At 37.4% G+C, this 19,225-nt stretch overlaps 1 protein-coding gene and 1 long non-coding RNA gene across 3 annotated transcripts in view; one reads left to right on the top strand and one right to left on the bottom strand.

Annotated features, from left to right (window-relative positions):
• LOC148977430 (uncharacterized) overlaps nt 1–15,708 on the top strand; it is a 32,748-nt gene extending 17,040 nt beyond the window's left edge. Inside the window, exons 2-4 of one of the 2 annotated variants that reach the window (XR_016145385.1) lie at nt 4,453–4,788; nt 12,573–12,687; nt 15,622–15,708. This is a non-coding gene — a long non-coding RNA (uncharacterized LOC148977430). Of the gene's footprint in view, nt 1–4,452; nt 4,789–12,572; nt 13,011–15,621 lie in introns of those variants that run through there. The other variant, XR_016145384.1, reaches the window with a different exon arrangement.
• On the bottom strand, nt 46–18,746 carry trhr2 (thyrotropin releasing hormone receptor 2). Its single transcript, XM_039691802.2, has 4 exons — nt 18,562–18,746; nt 15,629–16,025; nt 13,296–13,713; nt 46–4,780 (listed from the first exon to the last, which is right to left on the bottom strand). The coding sequence occupies exons 1-4, from the start codon at nt 18,569–18,571 to the stop codon at nt 4,079–4,081; spliced, it is 1,527 nt and encodes a 508-aa protein (XP_039547736.1). The 5' UTR covers nt 18,572–18,746; the 3' UTR covers nt 46–4,078.
• Nucleotides 18,747–19,225: the final 479 nt, after the last annotated feature.

Here is a 19,225-nt window from a genome sequence, read left to right as displayed (position 1 = left end):
GACATGTGGCAGCTTCAACACGAATAAATCAACAACTCATTAAAATTCTGCACTTGTATCCAGCTTTAATTCTCACATGAAACCAGAAAGTAGTAAGATTTCATTTGTATGTTTTTATCTGTTTTTAAAAATAAGCAGAAAACTGAACATGCTCACAGATCACTTGCACATTACTCTGATTTTAACGCGCAACCACAGTCTGAGCAAACACAGAACGGGTTCAAAAGCAAATAGAAGCTTCACATTGCAATAACAACACAATATCAACCATGGGTTTCAAAATAGATTATTTATAAATAGAAGCTGATAATAAGCTTTCTAGGCTCATAAAATGGAAATGACTTCTTAGGCAACACCAAATGAAGCGAGGTGTGTTCACACCATGACATAATTATACTGATTAGTATTGTATAATTAATTACTATACTGACTTGTAAAAAGCAGTCACGTGATTGCAGAACTCGTAATTAAAAGACTCTTAATTTTCTGAGAGACATGACTTACCACGTGTCCACTGCAGATTTATTGTGAAGTTAAAGGGTTAGTTCACCCCAAAATGAAAAATCTGTCATTACTCGCCCTCATGTCCTTCCAAGCCATTAACAAAACGTTTGTTGATTTTCGGAAACACAAATAAAGATCTTTTTGATGAAATCTGAGAGCTTTCTGTCCCTCCATTGACAGCTACACAACTACCACTATGACGCTTCAAAAAGTCCATAAAGAGATCGTCAAACTAATCTGAGCCCGTTCTCATCCTTTGGCGTCAGATAGGTGACATTTCGTAGAAATACTAAGCACATGGCACCATTTAGCGTCAATATAACACGCAGACCCTACCCCAGACCTAAACCTACCCATAACAGTGCGTGTAATATTGACGCTAAAGTGTGCCATGTGCGTAGTATTTCGATGAAATGTCATATGGCGTCACCTATATGACGCCAAAGGATGAGAATGTGTCGAATTGAGCAGTTTGGTCCAAATTTTCTGAAGAGACTTGATCGCTTTATATGATGAACAGATTGAATTTAGGCTTTATTTGCATATACATTGATCAGTGAACATAAACAGAAGCTCAATTGAACCTGCTTGACGCGCGGGAACAAACCTCATTGGTTCTCGAGCATCAAGCTAACATGCTTGCGCTTCTGTTAATCATAACTACGCTTTACTGTATATGTGTATAAAGTTCCTAAATTCAGTCTGTTCATCATATAAAGCGTTCGCGATATTCCCTTCAGAAAATTTGGACTTAACCGCTCAATTCATATGGATTAGTTCTAATTCTTGTGTAGCTGTCAATGGAGGGACAGAAAGCTCTCAGATTTCGTCAAAAAGATCTTCATTTGTGTTCAGAAGATGAAAGTTTGGAACGACATGATTACTAACAGAATTATGACAGAACTATCCCTTTAATAGTGCAAGAGGACATGAAAAGCTTGAAGTACAGAATCAGATGTTTTCATCTCTTATTTACGGTAATTACAACATGGCATGAATGCAGATTCAGCCTGCAGAGGAAATCCACTCCTGGCACAGAAACAAGATCGCAGCAATCCACAATTGCGAAACATCATGGTAAAGAGACAAGCATTGTCTAAAAACTCATAGGCAAGGCAATGTTTGTTCTTTCAAATGTCTCTTTACACTAATGATATAAAGAATATATCCTAATATATATATATATATATATATATATAATATAAAATAATTAAACTGTATTCAAATGATCTGAAGTGAGGAGATGCATTCTTCTCCAGAGCAACAACAAAACACCTCACTAAAATAGCAACGGGTCCACATTTAAACTAAAATGACTTACAAAGTCATGACACAGCCAGAAAATGATGAATTATAACAGATAATCACACCAATGTTTAGTATTAAATGTCTCTGCATAAACATGAGGTGATTGCGCTTGCTAAACAACAAAGTGCTTTGAGAATACTCTCCAGCTCCACGGTTCTCCTCCAGGAAGGATATGTTCTGTTTATGGATGAGTTATGGTTACAACCGTCTGCTTGCGCCAATAGAAAACATCGTCTCTGTTCTGTGTGAGAGCTGTTCCTTGCGCTCCACATAATATAAAGATAAATAACTGCACCTGACAAATGGATGCGTGACTCTGCTCATCTTCCACGAGGTTGTAAAAGGGGTCTAAAAAGCTCAGACGTACCGCTGGGCACACAGAATCGGATCTGTTTACTTGGGCAGGAACAAATGGCGAGGCATTACATCTCCACATACTATGGAATTCATCCAGCGATGGCAAATGTCTTGTGTTGGCTGTGGGAAAACACAAATGTGTCATGATGCTTTGGGCCTTATTGTTGGACGAAAGCATTTTAAATGGATCTTATGCCCTGTAGCATCCTGAATGTTTTTATGGGAAAGCGTCTGTGCTTTAAAAGCAGGATGGAGTTTGTTTGTTTCTCATTCTGCTGTGCTTGAAGACACAAAGTGGGCAAAAAAGTGGGTTTTGTGTTGAGAGAGGACACATCCTGGAGCTAAGGCTGCACAACTAATTAAATTCAAGTCCAAATTGCGACATGGCCTTGTGTGATTATTGAAATGCAGCGATTTAATTAAATATGTAGTTTGAAGTGTCAAAGTGAAGGAGCCTAAATGTTTTGTGTGTAGTCTTTTTTCACCCAGTTCACTTTTGGGTCAACGGAAAGAATTTGGTTCTTTTAAAGAGGACTTAAGTGTGAACATCCTTTAAGTTGCAACAGTTCAATTTTTCCGTGTTGTGACGTACATCCAAGTGAAACAGATTATCGAAAATGGAAAAATGTTGGTTGTTGATTGGGCGAAGGTAGATCTGAACGTAATCTTGCAGTCGATTGGAAGAAAAGAGAAGTCTCATTTCATCGGAGGATTGAGATGTGACATTTTGATAGTCAGTTTCACAAAAACTGTAGGAATCAATCACAATAAGATGCATTTCATACTGACTTTAAAGAGTAATTATTTATATTCGCAGCAGACTTTTCTTTTGTGTGTGTGTTTTTTGTCTTTTTTAGGCTATAGGCTTACTTTGAAATTTGTTGTTTTGGACCCCATTGGCTTTCATTGTACGGAATATAACTGAATAATAATAATTTAAAAAAAAACGTAATATCTTCTTTTGTGTTCCGCAGAAGTAAGAAAGTCATACAGGTTTGGAACAACATGAGGGTAATAAATAATTAACATTTTTGAGTAGATCTCTTTCATCAAAACTTGCTTTCACTGTTACCTCATTGCTGTCTAGGAGCAACAGTTCAAGGCTGGAATACACTACACAACTTTTGCCCAGATTTGCAGTCTGGAAGAGTTAAAGCTTGCTGAATATCATAGCCAGTCTGCAGATTTTGGGCAGTTTGATTTCCCAGATTTCACATAGAATCACTTAGGCTCAGATTTCTTTTTATTTATTTATGTATGTTGCTTTAGATTATGATTCTATCCAGTCTATCAGAAGAAACATATTGTTTTCACCTGTTATGTGTCTCCTAGCAATGATGAGCATGTTTCTGCAGGACTTCTGTGTTCGGAACAACTTGAAAGCGCAGTGGCAGAACACAGCTAGCGTAGCGTAGCCTAGTGTTAGCCTAGCGCAGTGCTATCACCCATGACACGGCTCTACTGAGGCAACCGAGCTCATCTAACATTCGAACCTCCACACTCCACAGATCTCACGAAAGCACAACTGTGTGTGATCCTTCCACTGTAACCATTTACAAAATTGGTGTTTAATGCATAAAATCTAAAAGCCATGTAGCAGATTCCAGCCTTTTTTATCTACATTTCTAAGCAGCAGCAATGTGAGATCAAAATAATAGGTCGATGTTTTTTTTTTTATCAAGTAACTCTAGTTGGAACAATAGCACTAGTAGGAGGCATGTGAAGCTGGTGCTGACAGCCAAATGGTTTCACTTGAGTGGCTACAGTCTTGCCACCTCCACTTGAGAGAGAGGATGATGCCTGTTAGTACATCCAAAAAAAGATCCCAAATTCAAGATCTTGTTTTGAAATGAACAACCAGGCTCAATGAACAACAACTGTTTATAGAAATATAGTGGATTGATCTATTCTATACAGTGCTGTGATTTAGCTCAGTGTCATTCTGTTCAGCTTCCCCCAGAGTGGATTGGACCTGACCGCAGGCTAGCTGTGTCTGCTCTGTGTTGTTCATGTCAGCGATAATATCCTGAGTAGTATTAGCGCTTCCCTTCATTATTTTCCCATTATCATCAATCTTGCTCATGTCCACGTTCTCCACTGTAGGCATCTCCTTGACTACTGAGGTTTTCAATTCATCTATCTTGCAGTTTTCAACTGCATTTTTGTTGATGTTTGGATCGATCTCATTTCTTACACCATCGCTTATTAGCTTGTCCATGTTTTTCTTGTTCTCCATGCCTTTGTGTTGTTTCAGCTCAGGAGTGACTGAACTGATTTTTTTAGGTGTGTCTCTGGTGCCGTTGGTGTTGCTGCAAATTCGAGGGTCTCTTCCTAGGCTGTGTCCGCTCTGGAGCATGGAGAGTGTCCGCTGGTGCACGTCTTCCCTACGGCAGCGGTACAGCCCGCGGAAGGCCGATCGAAACTTCTGTGACATCAGGTTGTAAACGACAGGGTTGATCGCGCTGTTGGCGTAGATGCAGGTCCTGCAGAAGAGCAGGAACCAGGCGTCCAGGTATGGTGTGCTCACAAAGGAGTTAATTAGAACCAGGGTCCTGTACGGCATCCACAGCAGGGCGAAGAGCACAACCACCACTGCCAGCATCTTAGTGACCTGAAGAGGTGAGAAATTATAAAAGTGGTTCTTATATTAAATTATGAAAGTTTCTATATATAGTCGCATATACAGAAATAAACGTGAGTTCACACAAAAATTAAAATTCGATCATCATTTACTCATCCTCAGATCGTTACAAACCTGTATGAATTTCATTCTTCTAATGAACACAAACAATGTATATTTTGAAGAATGTCGGTAACCAAACACATGATTTTTTTTTAACCATTGACTTTATGTGCCCTATAGTATTTTTTTTTCATATGGAAGTCACTAGGGTCTATCAACTGTTTGGTTTCCCATATTCTTCAAAATATCTTCTTTCAAGTTCAGCAGAAGACACAACTTGAGCAACTTGAGGGTGAGTAAATGATGACAGAATTCCTAGGAGTTATCAAAAGGTATTAAAAGGATCGTCCTCCCAAAAATGTGAACAATCCCTTTAACACCTTATGATTATTCAAAGATTATAAATTCAGAAGACTCCCTTTACAGAAAGTCAAGCATGTTCCTCGTGGACACAAACTGTACTATTTTTTTTACTAGCTGTTTTTTATGCCATTAACAGGACGCTGTTAATAGTGTGAAAAGATGTTCATGCGCCAATTTAACCTTAGTCTTTTGAATAGTTCGTTTTAATGATATGAATCTTGAATAATAATGTTTTTGTAACAAGTTACAGTGACATTTGACAGACTGTTTTTTGAACTGTGACAGACAAAATGCAGAAAAAGAATAATTATAGCTATGTTTCAGCCATTTTTATTCTGTTCTATTTTTTTTCTATTCTTTTTACACTACAGTTCAAAAGTTTGAAGTCAGAAAATAAATGCTGTTCATTTAAACTTTCTATTCATCATGGTTTTCCACAACGGACATTAATCAGTGCAAGCACCAAATCAGCATATTAGAATGATTTCTGAAGGATCATGTGATACTGAAGCATGGACTAAAGATGCTGGACAATCATTATATTTAAAAATATATATTTCACATAATTATTGTTTTTCGTGCATTTATTTAAATAAATGCTGCTTTGGTAGCATTATGGTGCTTTTCCACTGCATGGTATGGTACGGCACGGTACGGTACGGCTCGGTATGGCGGTACCCTGGTGGCGTGAGTGCTTTGAATTACATTTTAAAATTAATTCATCCTTATCTTCTAGAGCTCAAAAAGAAACAATTACATTATTGTTCATGGTATAAAAACAGAGGGATCGGTAGAAAGAATGAGCTAGACTAGAGAGAGAGAGAGACAACGAGACGGAGACACAGTCAAACATCAGTCAAACATAATCTTTATGTCAGTGACAGTTAACAGACACTTTGAGAAGGATGTAAATATATCCACACCATGTTTTGACTGTCAAAGCAAACAAAGCAGTCCTCCCCAGTGCCGCCTTAGTTCAAGCGACAAATAAATCCAAAAATTCCTCCCATTAACATTCACAGGGAGTCCTCAGGGGTTGGAGCGTACTCATTGTCTCACGCTGGAGATAGACAACCGGTGACGGAGACCTTCAATAATAATGACAAAATTGTCTGCACAACAAAGCATCTAAGTGAAGCTGTGTGAGGCTGGGAGAAGCTCCTTTAATTAACAAAGCAGGAGATAATGACTGCATGACTGGCAGTGACAATTTGAATATGTATTTGGAATATCTGGTTATTGTGATTGCTTATCAATGGAAAACAAGGTCTTAACACAGCACAAACAAAGCCAGCTGCTACTCATGATTAGGTTAAATAAAGGGGAGCCTCTGCAGTAGTGATGACTTTATCAGATTCATAGGAGAGATAACTTCACTCAACCACAGCGGTGGCACGGGCTTCTTGAATCGTATTGAACTTTATGAAATGTGCAGATGAAGTGATCAAAGGGCTTGAGGTGCGGCATAAATGAGGTACAAAAGCGAAAGAAAGGGAGCCGCTCTTATAACCTCAAAGAGCATAATCTCTAGGAGTATTAAGCATACTTGAGTGAACATCACAAATCCTATTTATGCAAATGTTCCACTCGAGTGGGGCCCTCTTGAATCTTCAAGATTTTGATCTGAGGCGCACGCGAGCATCTCCACATAAGTGCACTCACTCGCGGGGACACGTACAAGGAGGGTCACCGAATGTTCTGAATTTTCACCTGTTTGACCACTAAGAGATCTAGTTTTAAATATAGAGGGAATGCGCGTGACGTCACCGTTCCTCACAGTGAGTGGCAAAAAGACTGAGCGGCTGTATATGTGTTCAGCGTGAATACCGCGAAAAACAAACACAACACACACAAATAAAGTGGGAAAGAGCTTTGCGATTGACTGTAAGGCCTACAACTAGATTTGACAAAACATCGGAGGTATATTTTTACAGACTGCTATGGAAAGAGGAGCAAATGGATCGCTGCAATTCCCAGAAACAACTGGACTCCAGTCAGCGAAAGGTGGATTTGCAGTTATCATTTTGTGTCAATATGCTGAATTTAGCTGTAAAACCATACCCGTATATTTTGTATTGTTACATTAACAGCTCATCAATTAAATACTTATCATTGCATATTCTGCATTATTGGATGTTTTTTTTAATAAACACTGACCAAAAAACGTATAAAGTTTTAGAGCTGGACGATATGGTATATATAGGAAATAACACTGATATAAGTGATCACCCGGATTTAGACCTACCTATATTATGTTTATATAAAGCGTTCACAGGCAAATTTGCTTTATGTTTAGGTCTTGCTTTTATTTCCCCAGTGTCGAAATCAGGCAATAAATGTCAGGCAAAACGATTCCTGGCTGCATGTCAATATCCATGGATCACTGGATCTTTAGTAAGTTGTAAGGAACACTATATTGAGTCCAACATTTAGTTTAAATTGATAAAATTGTTCGATTTAGTCGCATTTCCGCAGTTTTCCCCTATTGAATCCAGTCACGCAGCAGATCTTTTGCCACTCGGTCAGGCTGAGGGGGGTTGTCACGCGGGAAAGTCACGTGTCAATGCATTCCCTCTATACTTCTTTTGAAGTATTGGTGCTTAATGCTGGCTGGTGTATACAGGCCACCAGTGCACCATAAAGATTTTATCAAATAATTTGCGGATCAGAATTAGTATTGGCTGCAGATAAAGTACCAATTGTTGCTGATTTGAATATACATGTAGATAATGAAAAAGATGCATTGGGATTGGCATTTAAAGACATTGTAAACTCAATTAGAGTTAGACAACACGTGTCAAGAACTACTCATTCCCGTAATCATACTCTAGATCTAATACTATTATATGGAATAGATGTTGATGCCGTTGAAATTATGCAGCAGAGCAATGACATCTCAGATCATTATCTAGTCTCGTGTAAACTTCACTCAGCCAAAGCAGCAAAGCCGACTCCGTGTTATGTTATATGTTAGACCTATAACTTCTGCCACTAAAGATGGCTTTATCAATAATCTTTACAATTAATCTTTGCAAAAATTAATTTTTTATATGTTTTAGCTTACCTCAAGGGCATCCAAGATTTAGGTGTCTTTGTTTCCACAGTATTTTCAATTTTGACATTTTTCAGTCAAACCGTTCTTGTCTATCACTCATACACTGGAGGCTAAGGGGGTCCACCAAAAAGCATGCACAGAGAAGTCAAAATGAAACATGATTTAATGACTCGTAAATGTAAGTACACATTGATGGCCTAAGACACGAAACGAGCGGTTTGTGTGAGAAAACGAACAGTATTTACATCTTGTAATCATAGCCATGACAAAATGATCTGACGGCACGGGCGCTTCGGTCTGCGCATGATCGCTTGCGTGCCTACGTCACTCTTTGTTTATATAGAGATTTCGGAAGTTTTACCTTTCACTAAACATATTTAGATATACGGGAAAGCGCAATGGAAGACGATTTCGGTATATCTAAATATGTTTAGTAAAAGGTAAAACTTCCGAAATCTCCGTGTAAATATTGAGTGATGTCACACGCAAGCAATTGCTTCCGGCATAACATTGAACTGATTCAGTTCGGTTCAGTTGGACATTGCATAACTGATTCAAATCACTTGGATTACACGAGGTAAAAAAAATATAAATACTGTTCGTTTTCTCACACAAACCGCTCGTTTCGTGTCTTAGGCCATCAATGTGTACTTACATTTACGAGTCATTAAATCATGTTTAATTTTTACTTCTCTGTGCATGCTTTTTGGTGGACCCCCTTAGCCTCCAGTGTATGAGTGATAGACAAGAACGGTTTGACTGAAAAATGTCAAAATTGAAAATACTGTGAAAACAAAGACACCTACATCTTGGATGTCCTGGCTTGAGGTAAGCTAAAACATATCAAAAATTAATTTCAAAGTGAACTATCCCTTTAAGAGAGCAGCCAGGAAAATGGAGCGCAACTGGAAGAAAAATAAACTAGAGGTATTTCGAATTTCATGGAAGGAGAGCTCGATTGCTTACAGAGATGCCTTAAAAGCTGCTAGATCTGCTTATTTTTCAACCCTATTATAAGAAAATAAACATAATCCTAGGTATTTATTTGAAACAGTGGCTAAACTAATGAAAAAGAAAGCTTCAAGCCCAGAAGTGTCCTAGCAACACAGCGGTAATGACTTTATGAACTTCTTCACTTATAAGAATGATAATATCAGGGTCAAAATTATAACTATGCAACCGTCTACTACAGTATCGCATCAGGCAGTGCATTTTAGTCTCCCTGAGGAAAAATTTGGTTCATTCATTGCTATAAGAGGGGAAGAATTGTACAAACGTGTTAATTCATCTAAATCAACAACTTGTTAGACCCTATACCAACTAAGCTACTGAAAGAGATGCTTCGAGATGTCATAGATCCTCTTCTCAATATCATTATTTCGTCTTTGTCTCTAAGATATATACCAAAAACCTTTAAGCTGGCTATGATAAAACCGCTAGTTAAACAAATCGCAACTTGATCATACAAAATTAGTCAATTACAGGCCAATCTCCAATCTGCCTTTTCTGTCAATGATACTGGAAAAAGCAGTATCCTCACAACTGTGTTCCTTTCTTGAAATAAATTATATCTGCGAGGATATTCAGTCCGGATTTAGACCGTACCATAGTTTCGAGACAGCTCTCATCAGAGGCTCAAATGATTTCCTTCTATCATCCGATCGTGGTTGTATTTCTCTACTAGTGTTACTTGATCATAGTTCTGCATTTGACACAATTGACCACAACATTCTTTTAAATAGACTAGAAAACGGCATTAGTGGAATTGCACTAGCATGGTTTAAATCATACTTATCTGACAGTTATCAGTTTGTAGCAGTAAATGAAGAGATGTCTTATCGATCACAAGCTCAGTATGGCGTACCACAAGGCTCAGTACTAGGACCACTGCTGTTCACTCTGTACATGCTACCATAGGAGATATCATTAGGAAACATGGAATTAGCTTTTAACTGTTATGCCGATGATAGTCAGCTATATATTTCTTCAAAACCTAATGAAACTTACCAATTCACAAAATTAACGAAATGTATAGCTGATATAAAAAATTTAATGACTAGTAATTTCCTACTACTAAATTCTGAAAAAAATAGAGATTCTAATTATTGGACAAAAAACTTCCACATGTAATAACCTAGAATACCGTCTAACACTTGATGGCTGCTCTGTTAAGTCTTTGTCGTCGGTTAGGAACCTGGGTGTGCTTTTTGATACCAATCAATCATTTAGAAGTCCTGTGTCCAGTATCTGTATCCTAATTTTTCCGTCATAAAAAATGACAAAGCACTAAATGGTTTAGCTCCCCAGTGCTTGAATGATCTCTTAACACTTTACAGTCCTTCATGTCTATTGTGACCTCGAAATTACGGCCAGTTGATAATATCTAGAATATCAAAATCGATTGCTGGTGGTAGATTGTTTTCTTATTTAGCACCAAAACTCTGGAACAATCTTTCTAACATCGTACGGGAAGCAGACACACTCTGTCAGTTCAAATCTAGACTAAAAACACATCTCTTTGGCCTAGCATACACATAACATATTATAGACTTCTATAATTCAACGTTAAGCTGCATAGTTTAGATCACCCGGGAACACGTCCCGTAAATCCTGATGTACTTGGTACATCATAAGAAGGATGGTGTCTACACTAATATTAGTCTCTCTGTTTATCCCGAAGTTTACCGCAGTGCACCAGATACAGGCTGTATCCAGGACTGATCTTCAACAACTCGTCTCCATACTGGCGTGATAACTTTGACTTCCAACCAGATGGAAATGGATAAATACTCAAAATGTTCCGATCCAGTCTGACTTGTAATGCTGCCCGAATCATACACTGTTCCTTCGTTGGCCAGAGGAGAATTGGCCCTCTGACTGAGTCTCAAGGGTTCCTTGGCACTGTTTGGCTTATGGCTTGCTTAGTTGGGAACATTTAATATTCAACAATATTATTGATCTACCTTACTTAAGCAGGAAGTTGATGCAATTTTCTTCTAGAAACCAACTTTGTTGTATTATTTTCATGTTATCACTGTGAAGCTGCATGCTTTGATACAATCTGTATTGTAAAAAGCGCTACAGTATATGAATAAAGGTGACATGACACTCCAACTCTGAAATATCAGTCTGGGGACTACAATAAGTACAAGTATATGTATATCTGATTATTATAGTTAACTTAAAAAAAATTGAATAAAAGCTAACTGAAATAAAATAAAAATATATACAAAACTGTACATTAATTTTATTTCAGCTACAGTTGCCAATGCAGCATTTCTCATTTTCATGTAATTGAACTTGATATACTAAAATAACTAAAAATAGAAATAAAAAACACATTTACAAAAGCCAATAACCAAAAACAACGATATATTATTACAACTTTAACTAAATGAAAATGATTTTTTAAAACTAATTCAACATCAACAAAAAAACAACAACATCTATAATACAATCTCAGATAACACTGAGGGTAGTTGGAAAATAACATGGAGATATACTGTATAAGAATAGCATGCCACACTGACAGGTTCATTTAAGGCCATAGAATGGCCTGAATTTAGTCTATCTGAAGTCTAGACTATCATAAACTTCTCTGTTTACCATGCTGGGTTATTGTAGACAACTAAAACTAAACCCATAAAATAAACCAAAAAAACAGTTTGATTACTTGCATGCATAGATCCTATCTGTAGTGTCTATGATCTATCACAGAGCCCATTATTCCAGTGTCACAACAGAGCTGTGGCTGATGCAGTGATGGCAATGTAGACCCAAAACTGTACCCCGATGGCCCCTAATGCCTCTCTTCTGATGAGATAGGTCCTAATGACCTGCTTTATGATGATATTAGCCATCATGTACCCTTTCACATAACAAAAAAAATGAGCTCAGATGTTTGGTCTGCATCTATATGAGTTTGTTTGCACAAAAGAAGGTATATTATTGTGCTGTCTACAGTTTTCAGACACACAAAAATCATTTAGAAAACATTTAGTAAAAATTCCATTTTAATACTATCAGGAAAGAGTGTTGTTCCAACATACAATATTACCGAAACAGAGTTTTTCTTACGCTCAGTTCAAATGTACAATTGGACCTTATTCACAGCACAAAACTCTGCATCTTAAGTTAAGCATTGTCAAATAAACAAGTCAATAAATAGACTGGTGTAAGTCTTGTAAAGAATCCACTGGTTAATTTTGAATTGGACATGCTGAAAAATGACTCATGGTTCAGTTGTTAAATCATTAAATCATGTTTAATTTAATTTTGACTTCTCTGTGCATGCTCTTTAAGGTGGACCCCCTAAACCTGCAATATATGACTGACAGACAACACCAGTTTGACCGAAAAATGTCAAAATTGAAAATACTGTGGAAACAAAGACACCTACATCTTGGATGCCCTTGAGGTAAGGTAAAACATATCAAAAATGTATTTCAAAGTGAACTAACCCTTTAACAACGACTCCTAAAGATCTGGTTCAAACCTCTGATTCGTGAGCGAATTCAAAGCAGTGAATTATCAAAAATAAAATGTGGTATCATGTTTGTGAATCGTGTCAAAGCCTTGCACTGTGTTGTTTGTGGTGTGCAGGAAACACTGCCATGTGCTCTGTGTGATGATATTTTAAGTTTAAGATGGCCACCAATGGCAACTAGGTTTTAAATGATTGTCTCTCTTTTATAGGCACTTTGTATTTAACAAATTAAAATTCCAATATATATATATATATATATATATATATATAATAATTCTTGACTTGACTATCTATTTTTTGCCAATTAAATGTGTTAAACACTCTTTCAAACTGCACCAGGAAACTATCAACATTCAACACACTCTTCTTCCCACAAATTGACATTTAGTAGAGTGAAACATTCTTCTCAGAAAAAAAGAACTGACCTTTCAAAAAACAAATATGAGATACTAATCGCAAGGCACAGTACAGGAGAAGAGAACCACCCCTGGTTTTGCAATCTCAGTGGTTATTAAAATACAGAATTGTAAAATACAGACCTGTTTCCGAGAAGAAAGCGCACTCTTTGGCCGTCCCTGACGACCTGGTTTTCCAGCATCCACCGGTTCTTTGCAGCTCCTCCTGAGAGTGGGGGCGGTTACGGTGCCCGAGTCTGGTGGGTGGGGCAGAGGATTCAGGTAAAGGATTCGGGCGATGAGACCGTAAAGAGCAATGGCCAGAAGCAGTGGGATAACGTAGAAGATGGCGAAGTCGATAAGGTAAATGGGCAGATAGAGGTCTCGAGAGACGCGGTAGCCACACTGAACACGACCGTCAGGGTTCACCTGGATGTCCACCAGGAAGAGCCAGAGCATACAGTAGACACAGGTGAAAACCCACACCCCGGCAATGATGCGTTTGGCTCGAGATACCGTACAGACCGTATGAGCCCTCATTGGGTGACATATGGCGATGTATCTGTGAAACAAAGATAGTAATGTGTATTAAAAATATTTAAACCTCTGGTAGGCCTATTCCTCTTTTAGGTGTCACACTTGTGATCCTCGCTGGTCAAAACAGACCGAAGACAATAATGTAACATGCTATATTTTGTTTCAGTAATACTTATTCTTTAATATTTTGTATTTGAGGACAATATTCACCTCTGCATTATTATTTCTATATAAAACAATACAAATATTATAAAAAGTCATACTATTTTACTATTTTCAATTAACGAGTGTTAAAAGTTTAAAATAAAGGAAAGGTGTTTAAAATCCAATACATAGAAGGTGGATTTGTGCTATCTAATGGAAGAAATAAAGAAAATCTTTTGTAATACCAGTCTAGCCACTTAGATGCTTCTAAATATAAAGGGCTGTGTATTCCCTAGTTGCTATTAAGTGTTTTTTCAGACTTAATTTTTTGTATGTTTTACATTTGGATATATATTTATAGACATAATCAAAGACTACTTCGTCATGGCTGATTGTAGATTGAACCCCCCACCCCCACCAAAAAAATATGGCTCTGTATTGTTCCTCTGTAATCTCACATTAATTTTCTTATGTGTGATTTTATTTAGCTGGAAACACTTTACTTGAAGGGGTGTGCATAAGACTGACACGACACCTTCATAATCATAACATCACATATGTCATGAATATTAAGGAGGTTTTTTGCATGTTTGTGACAACTGTCATTAAGTGTCTTTCACTCAGTAATGACATTTTGAATGCAAATATGACATTGTTTGAGAGGTCTTTGTTATGACACCTTGACATAAACCAATACATCATGACTGGTCAGTGTCTTTGTCATGACAACTTGACATTAAATTAAGTTTAACTGTCATGTGGTTGGCTTTGACATTGGCTGTCATGAGGCCATTATAACTGTGTCATGAATATTTTTCGTGACCTCAACTACAGTGGTACTAACTGAATTTGTCATTAAAAGGTTATAATGGCTTCATGACAGCCAATGTCAAACCAACCACATGACAGTTTAATGTAATGTTAACCAATAAAGCTAAGTAGTTTCTTAAATTTGATAATTCATCTGCTATGTCATGTTTATGACAGGTTGTGTTAGTAATGTCAAGTTGTCATGACAAAGACTCTGACAGGTTATGATGTATAATTGATTTATGTCAAGTTGTTGTCAGCATAAAACCTCCTTCATATTCATGAAATGTGTCATGTCATGATTATAACGGTGTCATGTCAGTTTTATGCACACCCTTCAAGTAAAGTGTTACATTTAGCTTTTTCTAATCAAGTCCACAATTTTTTGTGTTCACATAGCAAGTGCTTCAAAAGCAGCGCAGTCTCACCCCAAAAAGCCATATAACTGACGTTTTGGGACGTCTTTTGACCATACGTCAATATTCGCCTTTTTAGGGCCCCCTTAAACGTCGGTAGATGAGGTCATGGGATCCTAACTCTACCCCAGACCTAAACCTAAACCTAACCCGTCACCTAACTGACGTTAAAGGTAACCCGGGATCGCCATCTACCGACGTTTAAGGGTACCCTAAAAAGGCGAATATTGACGTATGGTCAAAAGACGTCCCAAAACGTCAGTTATATGACTTTTTGGGATGAGAATGTGTTGTCAAAAGTCACCAAGTTTTGCAAACAAAAAAATAATAATTCAGACCACCAGAGGGTTAAATATTGATATTTAAAATGCTGAAATCCTTCATGGTAAAAAAAAAAGAAAAAAAAAAAAGAAATTAACTCGTCAATTAGTTTGTATACCCATGGTGCTTCAGTAATAAGCCACAAAGAATATGATTATTCATTTTGTCTTAGAGCATTCATATTATCTTCCTTTTATTCAAAAGAATTTCATTCAGTTTGATGTTACTTCCTTTAATTTCAGGGCTTACCTCTCCACAGTGAAAGCTGTGATTGAACAGGAGGACGCATTAATGCCCAGGTACTGAAAGTAGGTGATGCCCAGGCACCCAGCATGCCCGTACACCCAGGTGGCCATCAGGCTCTCAGAGATGTTCGGCAGACCCGCGGCCACTAGAACCATCAGGTCCGCCACTGCAAGGCTCACCAGATAGCAGTTGGTGGGTGTACGCATGTGGCGTGTGGTAAGAACCACCAGCACGATCATGATGTTTCCTACTATGCCAACGCCACACACCAGCAGCACCAGGAACACAGATACAGTCTTATACTCCAGGGACTCGGACACAGCGTCCCCAGACCCCACCAGGGAGATGTTGGTGGGAGTGTCCATTCTGGAGCTCACATTTTCTGGCATGATTATTAGTCCTCTTGGTGGGAATATTTATAAGATGTGAAGGAACAGGCAGAAATCAAATTGGTGGAGGAGAAAGAAAGCAGAATCTGTTTGATATTCAAAACATTGAAGAAGGTATGCAAACTTTGTGTATAAAACTATCAATTCAGTTCCAGCTTTTATTGACGGTCTTTTCTCTTATTAAGTATCTTGTTTAATTTTCTTGGCTTCAACCACATAATGATGTTCCTCTGCTGACTGCAACACATTATTTCTTCTGTGTTAATCTGTAACAGTATCCTTCCATTAAAAGCGCCACAATGAAATCCAGAGTCAATTTTTTTCCCCACGTTAATGCAATCCTCCATCCAATTGATCACCCAGGCCTGGAATAAAAGTCAGCAGGGGAAAAGCATGTCTCAATCACTGTTAAAAGGATTTTATAGCCGTCTGTTAATTGCTAAATAACAGTCCATTTCATCTGGCACAAAAAGATAAGAGTGAATGCAGAAGTACACCGAGTTGGGAGCATCGCATATTAAAATAACATGATGCAGACTAACATAGACGTCCTATTTGTTCTCTTTACAAATATTCCCATAACACTTGCTCTAGTAAAGATTTTAGGAGACTTCCTCTGAACATTATTGAGACAGGATGAGAAGCTTTTAATTATTTAAATGAGACATTTTAAGTGGTCCACGGCAATAAGTAGGGGAAATCACAGAAAGACTTAAAGCCACACGCACACACACACAGCTGCTGTGGCAAATGGCATATTTAATAACCAAGGAAAAATCTTTAAATCAAATGCAACCTCTATATTGTTTTTATTCTGTGAATTGAATGATTTTACAAATGACAGCAGTTTTTCAGTGTATATTGCACAAAAGACTGCAAATGATGTAAATATCAGTAAATCATCATAATGCAAGAACACAATGTTTCAACATTAATTCTCAACATTAATTCTAGTTTGAAAATAGTGCTGTGAAATCCATTAAAGCCACTAAATGGTGCCAAAACATACGCAGAAGCTTTAAAAATCCAGACATCTGTTGCTCTTTTCAGCTGTCTCTTTGCCTTGTAAATAAGACTGCACTGCCTCTCGGGGATCCCTAATAAATTGAGGTGGACACGATGTGAAAAGTAATTTAACTCAATCCCGGCTTCCCAACCCTGCAAAACCCTGCTCGGACTTCATATCTTATATTTCATATTCCATCATTACTGCTCTGGCAATGTAAATATGGACAAGAGCACTGCGGTTTCCCGATGTCTTTGCATGAATTAAGAAAAACACATGATTTTCATATGAGGGACGTGATTGAAATGGAAGAAAAAAAACCATAATAATATCAAATTAAATGTTAATAATAATTATATGTAAATAAATAAAAAAGAATGGCTACATCTGGTTTTCAGCAAAAGCACTATAACATCCAGCTGTCACATAAAGGAGAGCTCTTCCTTTTCTTTCTATGCTTGATTCAGAGATTTTCATTAATGGTGAGAGTCAGACGTGCTGCTATGAAATGGGCTGTCATTCACATTTGTTTAGCTCTCCTAATTGACTGTATCACCACCAGAATCATAAATCAGTAGAATGTGCTCTAAGGCAAACAGCACAGTCTCACAACCTTGGCGTTTTGGGGCACCTCTGACTGGTTTCAAAAATGCTATGCCTAAAAACGCTGTAGGTAGGGAGGTCTCTTAGTTTTAGGAAGGGTGAACATGATTTCACCAAGTAGCTACAACATGTTCCTGAATCAACATCTATTTGATCCTGGAACTACATTCCAATCAACCAATCAGTTTTGAGGGACAAGTTTACAATTAAAGTTTATGCTTAAAACCAGGGTTAGGTGTTTTTCACCAATCATTTCCCTCTGATTTTAGGGATAACTAATGGTACAGTTAGGTTTGAGTAGGGATATTAGGATACAATTTTCAGACAAGAATGTTGTTCCAGGATCAACAAAATATGTTGATCCAGGAATATATAGGCTACTTGGCAAAAGGTAGACAGCCTCGTGTTGGTGTAAGAATCACCGTCTCTCTTATATTTGTTCCTGAACCGGAAAGCAGATGTTTCATTAATCCTCTGAAAATAATCATAGTTCTCGACTGACGTGAAACTGAATAACTCAACACAATCTTAAAAGCAAAGCTGATTTTGCAAAACAGTTTGGCGGCTTGAAGAATGTGAACTTGATTACGTGAACCTGTCTATTTTCAAAAATATTGTTTATATCGCAATATATAAAAGGTTCACTACATAGTGTAACATTAATCATTAGCACCGCGGTCTTCTATCTGAACAGCTTTAGATAGACTTGAACGAAATAAGAATTTCAGTAAAAATATAGCTCATGAGCAATTTGTCTTCGAAAATGTTCACATATAAGCTAAAAGTGCATCATATAAATATATAAATATTATATAAATAAATTTGTCTTCAAAAATACTTTTAGCAACGGAATTGAGCCAAAAGAAAATCACTTAAAATGTACGCATTATGGAAACAGTCATCGATAACTTCTCAAGATAGAATAAAACGTCTCTTACCAGACATCATTCTTGTAGTGTTGAATCAAAACAGCTCTCATGCAGTGTCGGCTCTTAACCCCTGATGAAAAAAAAACAAAATGCACTGATATGAAGTATTTGAAATGACGAGCAAATAATCTGATCTTGTACAGAAGCGCTAGTAAATGCACTATTTTAACTGCAAGTCTTCTCAACTGTAAATCCATTCGTTACCATAGCCTCCCCTAGTGGAAGCAATAATAATTCGTGTGTGTATCATGAGTAATTTGAGACACAGGCGCACAAATTTGTACCCCTAATAGCCTACATTTGAAAAATGTTGAAATGATCTACACTCATATGATAACTTTGTGTGAGTTTTTTCTACTTATTTTGTGATCCACATTGTGAGACTCTTTTAGATTATTTTTGGTAGGGCGTATTCAGGTTGATTGAGACACTTTTCCATCATGTCATCTCAATGGCAAAAAGGTGTCCAAATCACCCTGGATTCACCCATTGTCTTGACATTGGGGCATGTTGACAGGGTGCTAGTTCATTCTGGATTTTCCAAAAAGTAAGTATTGATTGTACAAGTATCAAGCAAATAGCCTATATGCCTTATGAGTATTAAGTATTTGTTAATAAAAAATGGAAGTCGCAATCTGCTCTTCCCCATCCACTTGTTAACTTGCGTTGTAAG

The sequence above is a fragment of the Pimephales promelas genome, chromosome 10, assembly GCF_988280905.1.
Source record: "Pimephales promelas chromosome 10, fPimPro1.hap1.1, whole genome shotgun sequence".
Classification (NCBI taxonomy): domain Eukaryota; kingdom Metazoa; phylum Chordata; class Actinopteri; order Cypriniformes; family Leuciscidae; genus Pimephales; species Pimephales promelas.
The sequence above is the reverse complement of the archived record's forward strand: the minus strand, read 5'-3'. Positions and strand labels throughout refer to the sequence as shown.